Source organism: Lithobates pipiens, unplaced genomic scaffold (genome assembly GCF_037356315.1).
Source record: "Lithobates pipiens isolate NorthernLeopardFrog02 unplaced genomic scaffold, aLitPip1_a1.2 Scaffold_30, whole genome shotgun sequence".
In the NCBI taxonomy this organism is placed as follows: Eukaryota; Metazoa; Chordata; class Amphibia; order Anura; family Ranidae; genus Lithobates; species Lithobates pipiens.
In genome coordinates, this window is record NW_027507791.1 from 45,101,914 (window position 1) to 45,116,109 (window position 14,196).

Consider the following 14,196-nt stretch of genomic DNA (forward strand, 5'->3'; position numbering starts at 1 on the left):
TCTGCTCTCCTTGCAAACAAATATGTTTATAATGACCATGACGTAGCAAAAAGGAGAAGACACATGCACAATACCTGTTGGTAGCAAACATGTGTCCTGTTGTATTTGAGCCCTACTGACGGGTAAACATATTTTTTTATGAATATAGGTAATAAAGGGGTGTTGAGTTGGCATATAATCATGTACATTGGTTGGTAACCCTTGGTGAAGATTGATATAGCTTGGCCTCATCTCTGTGTCCCCTTGACCCACTTCATTATCTGCTATCAAAAAGACCTCGAAAACACTCTACATCTAACAATTACAATTGCAATCCCCTTATGCAATATGTCCCCCCTCCTATAAGAGAAACAATTTAGCTTGCCCAAGGTGATGGTAATAGAGATGCCATTGGATATGGCATGGTAGCCCCCCTCCCCCCAGGAGCTTGGCCTCATCCCTGTATCCCCTTGACCTCCTTCATTATCTCCTACCAAAAAGACCCTATAAATGCTCTACTCCTTGCTCTTACAATCCCCATATACAATTACATTCCCAGAACATGCCGGGAATGTACCGGTAAACTGTTTTCTTAAATTGTTAGATCGATGGGTTTAGTTCTCCTTTAACTCATCACCAAACTTCTTGGTGAGGACCCGTCATATCTTCTAAAATAACCTTATATGTTTATTTCAGCTGCTCATTTTGAAATAAAAAGAAGTTTCAATTCTTACTAGAAGCTTATACAGCAAAAAAAAAAGAGAGAAGGGATGTGAAAGGGGAAATTTCTGCACTGCTCTATGTAAAGTGAACAATCAGCTGGGAAAATCAGGAGGATAAGAGAGCTCTGGGTAACCCAAACACTGAACTTCTGTTTTTTTTTTTTTTTTCGGTTTGTTAAATATACAGTGCCTTGCGAAAGTATTCAGCCCCCTTGAACTTTTCAACCTTTTGCACACATTTCAGGCTTCAAACATAAAGATATAAAATTTTAATTTTTTGTGAAGACTCACCAACAAGTGGGACACAATTGTGAAGTGGAACGAAATCTATTGGATATTTTAAACTTTTTTAGCAAATAAAAAACTGAAAAGTGGTGCGTCCAAAATTATTCGGCCCCTTTACTTTCAGTGCAGCAAACTCACTCCAGAAGTTCAGCGAGGATCTCTGAATGATCCAATGTTGTCCTAAATGACTGATGGTGATAAATAGAATCCACCTGTGTGTAATCAAGTCTCTGTATAAATGCACCTGCTCTGTGATAGTCTCAGGGTTCTGTTGACAGCGCAGAGAGCATCATGAAGACCAAGGAACACACCAGGCAGGTCCGTAATACTGTTGTGGAGAAGTTTAAAGCTGGATTTGGATACAAAAAGATTTCCCAAGCTTTAAACATCCCAAGGAGCACTGTGCAAGCGATCATTTTGAAATGGAAGGAGTATCAGACCACTGCAAATCTACCAAGACCTGGCCGTCCCTCTAAACTTTCAGCTCAGACAAGGAGAAGACTGATCAGAGATGCAGCCAAGAGGCCCATGATCCCTCTGGATGAACTGCAGATAACTACAGCTGAGGTGGGAGAGTCTGTCCATAGGACAACAATCAGTCGTACACTGCACAAATCTGGCCTTTATGGAAGAGTGACAAGAAGAAAGCCATTTCTCAAAGATATCCATAAAAAGTCTCGTCTAAAGTTTGCCACAAGCCACCTGGGAGACACACCAAACGTGGAAGAAGGTGCTCTGGTCAGATGAAACCAAAATCCAACTTTTTGCCCACAATGCAAAACTATATGTTTGGCGTAAAAGCAACACAGCTCATCACCCTCAACACACCATCCCCACTGTCACACATGGTGGTGGCAGCATCATGGTTTGGGCCTGCTTTTCTTCAGCAGGGACAGGGAAGATGGTTAAAATTGAGGGGAAGATGGATGCAGCCAAATACAGGACCATTCTGGATGAAAACATGTTGGAGTCTGCAAAAGACCTGAAACTGGGACGGAGATTTATCTTCCAACAAGACAATGATCCCAAACATACAGCAAAATCTACAAAGGAATGGTTCACAAATAAACGTATCCAGGTGTTAGAATGGCCAAGTCAAAGTCCAGACCTGAATCCAATCGAGAATCTGTGGAAAGAGCTGAAAACTGCTGTTCACAAACGCTCTCCATCCAACCTCACTGAGCTCGAGCTGTTTTGCAAGGAAGAATGGGCAAGAATTTCAGTCTCTCGATGTGCAAAACTGATAGAGACATACCCCAAGCGACTTGCAGCTGTAATCGCAGCAAAAGGTGGCTCTACAAAGTATTAACGCAAGGGGGCCGAATAATTTTGCACACCCCACTTTTCATTTTTTTATTAGTTAAAAAAGTTTCAAAAATCCAATAGATTTCGTTCCACTTCACAATTGTGTCCCACTTGTTGGTGATTCTTCACAAAAAATAAAAATGTTATATCTTTATGTTTGAAGCCTGAAATGTGGCAAAAGGTTGAAAAGTTCAAGGGGGCCGGATACTTTCGCAAGGCACTGTACCATTGGAAGTATTTGGTTATACTGTATCTTGACAAGTGCCAAAAATACCCGTTGATCCTGCCTTTAAAGGGCCCCAACATAGCCAGCAGATAAACCTTACAAAGAACTCTGTCTGTGCTGCAGTCTTATGCCCCATACACACGGACATTCCGACCACAAAATCCATTGGATTTTTTCCAACGGATTTTGGCCGCAACTTGTCTTGCATACACATGGTCGCACAAAGCTGTCGGAAAATCCCATCGTTTGGAATGAGGTGACGTACAAAACGTACGACGGGACTACGTAGAGGCCAGTAGCCAATAGCTTTCGTCTCCAAATCTTTTGCTGAACATGTGTGGCACTTTGTGCGTCGGGAATTCTCTACACACGATCGGAAAAAGCCCGATCGGGTTTTGTTGTCGGAAAATTTTAGATCCAGCTCTCCAACTTTTTTCCATCGGAAATTCCGACAAAAAAAGTCCAATAGAGCCCACACACGATCGGATTTTCCAACAACATAATCCGTTCTGACTTTTTCCATCGGAATTTCCGACCGTGTGTATGGGGCAATAAGGGGTATGGCTGGAAGAACCTCAAAGTATACAGCACCTCATCCCTATGAACAAAAGATATATGAACAGGGAAAAAGTAAGTAAGTATATGAACAGGGAAAAGCAGGTGCCCCTGTTGACTTTTAATCTATAATTGTAAGTAATGGAGGCTATGTTAGCCCTTTATAATTGGGATTTTGTTTATCCCAATATTGTGCAGAATTAATCAATAGTATAATTTATTGCTAGGTCTTTGTTCGCCCTCTGCAGCAATAGATGTGGTAGCCAGGGATGTATAATTTGGGGTCCCTTTCTTCCATTCTGGTGCCTGGACGGGGGTATGTATCTGCGGCGTATTCTCGGACTTACCGGTCACGGGTTGTCTTTGATCATGCCGTGCATTCTGAATTTATATGAAATAAATCAAATATTATCCTATTTATTGATCAATTTGTTAACGCATTGTATTTTTATGTTGTTTCGTGTTGTCTATTTTTAGTACAAGCAGATATCATTTCCCTGAGGAAGCCAATGGTTTGGCGAAACATGTAGGAGTTGATATTCTGAATCCCGAGCCTGCATATGATCTGGGCCTGTGTTTTCTTCTCCACCTACCAATCAATATTCATCTATAATGTACCTGTCTGTACTATTCTATGTCAACTTTTGAATGTTTTTTGTCTTTTTGTATTATGTATTTCTAATAAAGTATTTTGTTTCATTTTTTTATATAACTATGTTGGGATATTCTTTGGCACCGCTATAATCCTCTCCCCTTATTTTTTCCCTGTTCATATATCGCGTGTATGGGGCATTATGCCGCGTACGCACGACCGGACTTTCCGGCAGACTAGGTACGACGGTCTCCCCGATGGACTTTTCAGCGGAGTTACGACGGACTTGGCCACACACGAACGGACTAAGTCTGTTTGAAAGTCCATTCGTTTTGAACATGGTGACGTAAGACGGGACTAAAAAAGAAAGTTCAATAGCCGGTAGCCAATAGCTTCCCCTGCGTCGTATTTGGTCCGTCGGACCAGCATACAGACGAACGGTTTTCCCAATAGGAATTGAGTCCGTCGGACATATTTGAAACATGTTCCATTTTTTAGGACCGTCGGATTTTTATAACGATTAGACCACACGCGATCGGATTGACCGACAGACTGATCCCGTCTGCCGGAAAGTCTGTGTACGCAGCATCAGTTACATTGATCCCTGTTATCTCTGTGGGCGACAGACCACCTACTTTCTATGGGGCACGAAGAGAAAGGGAGGTGTTCTTTAGTCCTTTCCTAGGTTAACAACATTGCATATTACTTCTCCATAGATACCGTAGAGGAAGTGAACATTTTCACCCTAGGATGGTAAGTGTGTTACCGGCACCGTCACCAGGTGAGAAATAAACATTTTTTGTAAAAGAGTTGGCTACGTTAGGAAACTAACGTAGCCAACACATCTAAGGCCTCGTATACTGCAATAGATTAAATTTTTGTTGTTGGGTTTCATCTTTCGGCACTCCAAAAACCTTAGCAAACAACATTTTATTTGAATCTATTGTTTTCAGTTTAACTTGCCTTTTGGTGCTGAACTGCGCTGTATACGGTGTTGCTGGTGGTAAAATTGGATTGGGATTCTTGTGGTTCCTTTGCGTGAAACAGAAAAACATTTATTTTCCATACAGAGAGTGGATCAAATGGTTAGGTCACCATGAAAGCTGTCACATTCTTAATGTCCCCTCCCTCTTTGTGCAAACCGGCGAGGCATTTCCCCTTCACTGCGGTCTTTGGTGGTGAGCAAGATTCTGCAGCATGTTCACTAGCGAGAGAGTGGCATTGGAGGATAGAGTGGGCGCTCTCTTTCACGATACTGGTGATACAAGCAACAGAATAGCCATACCTTCCAACATTGAGACGATCATTACCTGGATGTGTGGCTAGGAACACTTAGTACTAGGGTGACCACATTTTCAAACTGCAATTCAGGGACACCCAACTTCCCCCCCACCAAAAAAAATGAGGAGGGCAATGTAGTCTCAGGGATGGGATGACAGGGAATTCAGAGTGGTTTGTTGGGTGAATGGCTGGTGTTAGCACATACATCATCCCCACGCCATGCTAGATATGGTGTCAGGATGATCAAATCACATTATTTCTATTACTACATTGTAATATATCATGAAATAGTTCAACTCACCATAATGCAGAATCAGTGGGAACCCTGAGCTTGCCACCAGATGGAGTGTGCCACTTTTCACCTGGAGCCTGCCACCAGATGCAGTGTGCCACTTTCCACCTGGAGCCTGCCACCAGATGCAGTGTGCCACTTTCCACCTGGAGTCTGCTACCAGATGCAGTGTGCCACTTTCCACCTGGAGCCTGCCACCAGATGCAGTGTGCCACTTTCCACCTGGAGCCTGCCACCAGATGCAGTGTCCCCCTTTCCACCTAGGCGAAGGGGGCACAGCTGCCGAAGAGGTGTTAGGGCCGCATGAAATGGCCTGGATTCGGCCCGTGTACTAAGTAGGATGCCCATGTGTCCCGGAATTCCCCGGGACTGTCCGGCAATTGCCACCTCTGTCCCTGGTCATGGGCACCTTCATTCCGGGACAATACATTGTCCCGGAATGAAATTGAGATCATAGCCACCACCTACTAACTATTAATTACATTTCTCTACACTTTCGGAACTGGTTGCTATGGCCAGCCCGCCTGGCGTTCAGCAACCAGTGACATCGCAGACTCTCAATTTCTCAGACAGTGAGGCCGGGAGCAAGGCGTATTTGATTGATTTGCACAAAAGTTATAGCGTCTACAAAATAGGGCATAGTTTTATGCCATTTTTATTTTATTTATTTTTTTAATTAGTAATGGTGGAGATCTGAGATTTTTATTGTGACTGCGAGATTATGGTGGACACATCGGACACTTTTGACACTATTTTGGGACCATTGTCATTTAACAGGGGTTAAGTGTGTCCTAGGGAGTGATTCTAACTGTGGGGGGGGGGGGGGGGTGGGCTTCAAGTCACATGACAGCGATCACTGCTCCCGATCACAGGGAGCAGTGATCTCTGTCTTGACACAAGGCAGAACGGGGAAATGCCTTGTTTACATAGGTCTTCCCTGTTCTGAAGCTCCGTGACACGATCTCCAGGAGTCTCACGGACACGGTCAAGCTGTACGCGCGCCTGCTATCTCTGGCTCTTAAAGGGGACATACAGGTACGCCCATTTCCCACCGCTGCCATTGTGCCGACGTATATCGGTGTGCAGCGGTCGGCAAGTGGTTAAGGAGGGGTGGGCTACCTTTGGCTCCCCTTCCCCCATGAATTCTATCCATTGGAATTCATGTGCTTCCATTGTGGAGGCTCTCCTAAATTTACAAGAGTTAGGACTGCAGAAATATCAGGGTTCTATGGAGCGGTTCTGCAGCTAACGCATGTATTTGCAAATGTGTGCTAACTAAACCCTTGTTTTTAATGCAAACTGTGGGACAGGTTAATTCGGTTGGTAGCAGATTGGTTGAAGAGTTGAGTTGGGAATTTTCTTTGGTTTTGTTTCCCAGCTCCACCCCAGCTTCTTCCTGGCAGCAGCACAAGGTAAGGGAGTGCACTGTGATGTAACAGAGGGTGGGGGACTTTTGACTTCTGATGGGGGGGGGGGGGGCTCTTGACATCTAATGTTTATGGGGTGGGGTGTTTTGGACATCTATTCTTACAAATACAACCTGCCCCTTGAGGGCAATCATAATGCTAATACAGCATTGACATTGACAAGTGACATTGAGTTTGACACCCCTGCCTAAGTACAGATGTTCATTGGACATTTTTTTAACTATTTATTGATCACTGAACATCAAATGTAGCCAACATGTTTCGGAAAAAAGTTTCCCCCTTCTTCAGGGCTTGAACAATGGTTTGTGAAAGAATCAAGTCGTTTCCTAAAAAAAAAAAAGCCTAGATTAAGGCTACAATGGGACTTAGAACGCCCTTTCTAGCGACGTGGACTAAATTACACCTCCCCTATATGTTATGAGCATGAGGAGAAAGGGAGATGTTCCTTAGTCCTCTCCTAGGGTGACAACATTGCTCCTCCATAGATACAGTACAGCTTGAGAGTGCTGTTTTCCTAGGATAGGAAATGTGTTACTGGTACCATCACCACCAAGTGATAAAAAAAAAATGAAAAAAAGAAAACGAATGCAACCACCACATGTAAGGTCTGGTAAGCTTTTTGTTGTTGGATTTAAATTTTCAGTGCTCCATAACCTGACAAACAGCATTTTATTTTCATATATTTAGTTTTTCTGTTTCAGATTAACTTGCCTTCACATGTTGAACTGTGCTGTATAAGGTTTTGTCGGTGGTTTCGTTGGATTGGGATTCTTGTAGTTCGATTTTCTGAAACAGAAAACATTTATTTTCTCTGTTTATTTTCAATATAGAGAGAAGGTCAAATGGTTAGGCCACCATAAAAGCTGTTAAACTCTTGATGCTCTCTCCCTCGTTGGTCAAACCATTGTTGCCCCACCATTACTCTTTCATTGATGAGCAAGAGTCTACAGCATCTAAGCCAGAAAGGGAGCAACATTAAAGCAAGTGAGTATTCTATCTAGAGTATTCTATCTAGAGATCCCGTTGATACCAGCAACAAGATAGCCATGTCTTCCAACCTTTTGAAGATGATCATTACCTAGATGTGTGGTTAGAAGTACCTAGTACATATGCTCATTAGAAATTTGTTTAAAATTTGGATTATCAAGAACATCAGATGAAGCCAACACGTTTCGGGAAAAGGTCTCTCCCTTCTTTATTGCTTGAACAATGGTTTGTGAAAGAATCAAAAAAGTATCCTAAAAAGCCTAGATTAGGGCTACCTAGAACCTTCCAACTTTGTGAGATGATCATTACCAGGATGTGTGGTTAGAAGCGCTTAGTACGAATGTTCATCGGAAATTTGTTTAAAATGTTTAGTGATCAAAAACATCAGATGTAGCCAACATGTTTCAGGAAAAGTTCTCCTCCTTCTTCAGCGCTTGAACAATGATTTGTGAAAGAATCAAGGAGTTTTCTAAAAAGCCTTTAGTAGGTCTACAACGGGGCTAAGAACCTTTCAATTTTCTTTTCAGAGGTGATCGTGATCTGGATGTGTCGTTAGGAGCACTTAGTACAAATGATCATTGGAAATGTAAAAAAAATATATATTGATCAAGAACATCAAATGTAGCCACCACTTGTCAGAAAAGACCCCCCTCTTCTTTAGGGCTTGAATTGTTTGTGAAAAAATCAAGGCGTTTTCTAAAAAGCCTGGCTTAGGCCTACACTGGGGGGAAATCACAAAAAAAAACATCGGAGATAACCAACACTTTTTTTGCAAAATGTAAGGGAATCAAGGAGTTGCCCAAAAATCCTGGATTAGGGCTACAGTGGGGCAAAGAACATCGGAGGTAGCCAACACATTTTGGGAAAATGCTTTCCTCTTCTTCAGGGCTTGAGCAATGGTTTGTGAAAGAGTCAAAGGGATTCCTAAAAGAGCCTGGGTTAGGGCTACAATGGGGCTAAGAACCTTCTAACTGTCTGAGATGATCATTACCTGGATGTGTGGTCGGGAGCTCTTAGTACAAATGTTTATTGGACATTTGTTTAAAACATTTATTGATCAAGAACATCAGATGTAGACAACATCTTTCGGGGAAGGCTTTCCCCTTCTTCAGGGCTTGAACAATGGTTTGCGAAAGAATCAAGGAGTTTCCTAAAAAGCCTGGATTAGGGCTACACTGGAGTGAAGAACATCGGAGGCAGCCAACACTTTTTGGGAAAATGCCTCTCTCTTTTTCAGAGGCTTGAGCAATAATTTGTCAAAGAATCAAGGGGCTCAAGGAGCTATATATAAATATATATATACAGTATATATACACACACACATATATATATATATATATATATATATATATATATATATATATATATATATATATACACAAAATATATATATATATATATATATATATATATATATATATATATATATATATATATACATACACATACATACACACATAAACATATATACATTATTATTATTCTACAGGTTTTATATAGCGCCAACAGTTTGCTCAGCGCTTTACAACATGAGGGCAGACATTACATTTACATTACAATTTGGCACAAGAGGACTAAGAGGGCCCTGCTCGTTAGAGCTTACAATCTAAAAAGGAAGGGGCAATTGATACAAGAGGTAATAGCTGTGGGGGATGAGCTGATGGAGGAAGTAAAACAGTGTTAGTTAGAAGCAGGATAGGCTTCTTTGAAGAGAAGGGTTTTCAGGGATCGTCTAAAGATGGATAGATTAGGGGACAGTCGGACAGATTGGGGTAGGGAGTTCCAAAGGATGGGAGAAGCTCTGGAGAAATCCTGGAGGCGAGCATGGGAGGAGGTGACAAGGGAGCTAGAGAGCAGGAGGTCTTGGGTTGACCGTAGAGGGCGGTTTGGTTGGTATTTTGGGACTAGGTCAGTGATGTAGCTGGGGGCCGAGTTATGGATGACTTTGTAAATTATTGTTAGTACTTTAAATTTTATTCGTTGGGTGAGTGGAAGCCAGTGCAGGGATTGGCAGAGAGGGGTGGAGGACACTGAATGGCTGGTAAGGTGGATGAGTCTGGCAGCGGCATTCATTATGGACTGGAGGGGGGATAGTCTGTGTAAAGGTAATCCAACGAGGAGGGAGTTGCAGTAGTCGAGGCGAGAGATGACCAGGGAGTGAATTAGAAGCTTGATGGTGTCATTAGTTAAAAAGGGGCCTTTCTGGAAATGTTGCGGAGGCTAAGGTGGCATGATTTGGACAGGGCTTGTATGTGGGCCTGAAAGGACAGTTCGGAGTCTAAGGTTACCTCTAGTACCCTGGCATGTGGGGATGGACTGATAGATGTGCCATTGATCTTGACAGAGAAGTCAGGCGAAGGGGTACGTGGGGGAGGAAATATTAAGAGCTCGGTTTTAGATAGATTAAGTTTGAGGAAGTGGTGTGACATCCAGGCTGATATGTCTGTTAGTAGATCAGTGATGCGCGAGGAGATTGATGGGGTGAACTGAGGGGACATACACTGTATAGAGAGAGCGAGTGATAAGATCACATTGTTATCACTTGACTTACGTGAGGATTGTTACTCATTCCTGCAGTTCCCGTCATAGGCTTCTTAACATTTTGAGTTTCCGATCCAGCATTCTAAAAGAAAATGTACTTTGTTAAAATGTATCTAGACTCAAGAAGAAAAATATCACACATTGCAGTTTACCAGTCTTAACACCTGGTGGCTGCATTACTTGGATCCTGGAGTTCTGAAATTATAATGGATTTTGGGTCATTTTATTTATTTTTACATTTATATATGTTTAAATTGATTTCTAGCTGCTTTTTTAAAGGATTCCCAGAGCACTGTGGGTTAGTGAAAAAAAAAACACTTCAGCAGAGGTTGTTTTCTTTCATATGCCCTGTCTCTAATTGACTCCTTGGGTGCAGAGAGATGGGAAAACTCAATGCTCTAAGAGCCCTCTCACACTGGGGTGGTGGGGGGTGGTAGCGGTAAAGCGCCGCTAGTTTTAGCAGCGCTTTACCGCTGTTATAATGGCACTTTGGCGCCGCTATTTGGGTGGGAGCGGGACACTTTTAACCCCCTAGAAGGGGTTAAAAAAGGTATTAAAAGCGCCCGTGTAGCGCCACTGCCGAAGAGTTTTGCAGGCGTTTCGGCAGTGCTGCCCATGCATTCCAATGGGCAGGGGCGGTGGAGAAGCGGTGTATACACGGCTCGCAAGCCACCCAAAAGCTGCTGCTTGCATGACTTTTTCTAACGTCCTGCAAGCGCACCGCCCCCAGTGTGAAAGCACTCAGGCTTTCACACTGGGACTGCAGATGAGGCATTTTTCAGGTGCTTTACACTAAAGAGCCTGAAAAATGCCCCAGTGTGAAAGGATGATCATTAGCAGGATGTGTAATTAAAAGCATCTAGTAAAAACACAATCATTGAAGATTTTGTTTAAAACATTTATTGATCAAGAACATCAGATGTAGCCAACATGTTTAGGGAAAAATACTCTCCCTTCAGGGCTTGAACGATGTTTTGTGAAAGAATTAAGGAGTTTCCTAAAAAGACTGGAGTAGGACTACAACAGGGCTAAGAACCATCCAACTTTCTGAGATGAACCTGGTTGTGTAATTAAAAGCATCTAGTACAAACAATCACTTAACATTTGTTTAAAACATTTATTGATCAAGAACATCAAGTGTAGCCAACATGTTTTGGAAAAAGGACTCACCCTTCTTCAATGCTTTGTAAGGGAATCAAGGAGTTGCCCAAAAATCCTGGATTAGGGCTACAGTGGGGCAAAGAACATCGGAGGCAGCCAACACATTTTGGGAAAATGCTTTCCTCTTCTTCAGGGCTTGAGCAATGGTTTGTGAAAGAGTCAAGGGGATTCCTAAAAGAGCCTGGATTAGGGCTACAATGGGGCTAAGAATGTTCTAACTGTCTGAGATGATCATTGCCTGGATGTGTGGTTGGTTGGGAGCTCTTAGTACAAATGTTTATTGGAAATTTGTTTAAAACATTTATTGATCAAGAACATCAGATGTAGACAACATGTTTCGGGAAGCGGCCTTCCCCTTCTTCAGGGCTTGAACAATGGTTTGTGAAAGAATTAAGGTGTTTCCTAAAAAGCCAGGAATAGGGCTACACTGGAGTGAAGAACATCGGAGGCAGCCAACACTTTTTGGGAAAATGCCTCTCTATTTTTCAGGGCTTGAGCAATAATTTGTCAAAGAATCAAGGGGCTACAATGGGGCTAAGAACACAGTTCGGCTGTGTATATGTGTGTCTGTGTATGTAAAAAAAAAGTATGTGTGTGTATATTTATATATATATATATATATATATATATATATATATATATATATATATATATATATATATATATACACATACACACACACACACACATATACACACACACACACTTTTTTTTTTTTTTACACACACACAGACACACATATACACAGCCGAACTGTGTTCTTAGCCCCATATATATATATATATAAATATATATATATATATATATATATATATATATATATATACACACACACACACACACACACATACATATACATACACTGTATAGAGAGAGAGAGTCATAAGATCACATTGTTATCACTTGACTTACGTGAGGATTGTTACTCATTCCTGCAGTTCCCGTCATAGGCTTCTTAACATTTGGAGTTCCCGATTCAGCATTCTAAAAGAAAATGTACTTTGTTAAAATGTATTTAGACCCAAGAAGAAAAATATCATACATTGCAGTTTACCAGTCCTAACACCTGGTGGCTGCATTACTTGGATACTGGAGTTCTGCTTTAAAGGAAGAAATTATAATAGTTTTCTGTTAATTTTATTTATTTTTACATTTATATATGTTTAAATTGATTTCTCTCTGCTTTTTTTAAAGGATTCCCAGAGCACTGTGGGTTAGTGAAAAAAAAAAACAACACTTCAGCAGAGGTTGTTTTCTTTCAAATGCCCTGTCTCTAATTGACGCCTTGGGTGCAGAAAGGTGGGAAAACGCAATGCTCTAAGAGCCCTTTCACACTGGGGAGGTGGGGAGCGGTAGCGGTAAAGCGCCGCTAGTTTTAGCAGTGCTTTACCGCTGTTATAGTGGCACTTTGGCGCCGCTATTTGGGTGGGAGTGGGACACTTTTAACCCCCTAGAAGGGGTTAAAAAGGGATTAAAAGCTCCCGTGTAGCACCCCTGCCGAAAAGTTTTGCAGGCGTTTCGGCACCATTAAATACATTCAGTGTTGGAGATGCCGGAACTGCACATTCCTGCTGAAAAAGGGGGGTCCTTTATGGTTTTTTGCACAGGGGCTCTGAAGGTTCTAGTTACGCCTCTGCTCCACATTAACAAAAATCCCCCACTTAGTTGTTTTCATTGGAACATGTAACCTCACCCCCTTTTCTGGAGACAACTGTAAGATTGTGAATTACTGACCACTTTCTGTCTAGGTGATAATGGCAGGTATTCTACCAAGACAACCAACAGGGGTTCCAACTAGGCATGGGGTGCGGGATTTGTAAAGTTCACAAATCCCATATTTGTGGCTGAATAAAAATGTCCCCACCAGAAAAAAAGAATAACGTTTAATGGATCGCATAGCCTTTACCCTGGTCAGCTGAATCACAAGAGCCAATAATTTGAAGTACTGAATAACCCCACCCAGGGTTGCCAACCTCAGGTAGCATTTTTTTTACTGGCAAAACATGGAAAATTTACTGGCGGAGCACATTTTTTACTGACAACCTGAGAAATTACAGAACTCCTATTGAAAACGAATTCTGAAACTTCCTGTTTGCCAGATTATTGTGCTCTTCCCCAGCCAATATCTTGCTCCTTCTGTTCCTGCTGCTGTGCTCACCTCCACTTGTTACCGACCTTTGGCTTGTTCCTCAATTACCATTCTGCTTGATCCCAACCCGCAACCACTGTGTTAGGAGAATACCTATAACGAGTGGAGACCAATGGCCAACAACGTCAGGCATGCTCAGTTCTATGGTCTGTGAAAGTTTGAAAAGTCTGAATTGCTAGACCAATGATCAGTGTTGGGGTCACAAGCCGAGGTCAGTGCAGGAGAGAGTTTCATAGTTGGGGGCACAAGCCAAAGTCGTTTCCAAACAGCAACAGCAAGTAGTGTGCAGGATCCGACCACAATAATCTGGCAAAAGGAAGTGCAGAGGCAAGGCTTATATAGGAAGTTCATGGGAGGAGCAAGGAGTTCAGGGTTCAACAGCAATCAAGATACAAGGCAGGGATGTCCAATGGATCAGGCAGAATTGTCCAATGCAGGGGCGGACTGACAACTCATGGGGCCCCCGGGCAATAGGAGATTATGAGGCCCCCGGGTAATCAGAGATTATGGGGCCACACAGTTTACAATCACACAGTATACACATGCATGTTCACACAGTATACACAGATATGTTTCTATTGGCTGAGAAAGTACTGGAGAGGTGGGGCAGCTATAATTTTTTAGACCAAAAGGATGTCGGTAAGGGATATTTCAGAGACAGATGTAAAAAAAACTGATTTTTACATACTGTCCC

General features: G+C 42.3%; 1 protein-coding gene across 1 annotated transcript in view; it reads right to left on the minus strand.

Annotated features, from left to right (window-relative positions):
* Positions 1 to 14,196, minus strand: part of LOC143942193 (uncharacterized) — an 80,310-nt gene that overhangs the window by 12,522 nt on the left and 53,592 nt on the right. Inside the window, exons 7-10 of the mRNA XM_077463447.1 lie at positions 12,266 to 12,337; positions 10,203 to 10,274; positions 7,376 to 7,450; positions 4,628 to 4,696 (exon numbers count right to left, since the gene is read on the minus strand). Coding sequence (XP_077319573.1) covers positions 4,628 to 4,696; positions 7,376 to 7,450; positions 10,203 to 10,274; positions 12,266 to 12,337 — 288 coding nt within the window. The remainder of the gene's footprint in view (positions 1 to 4,627; positions 4,697 to 7,375; positions 7,451 to 10,202; positions 10,275 to 12,265; positions 12,338 to 14,196) is intronic.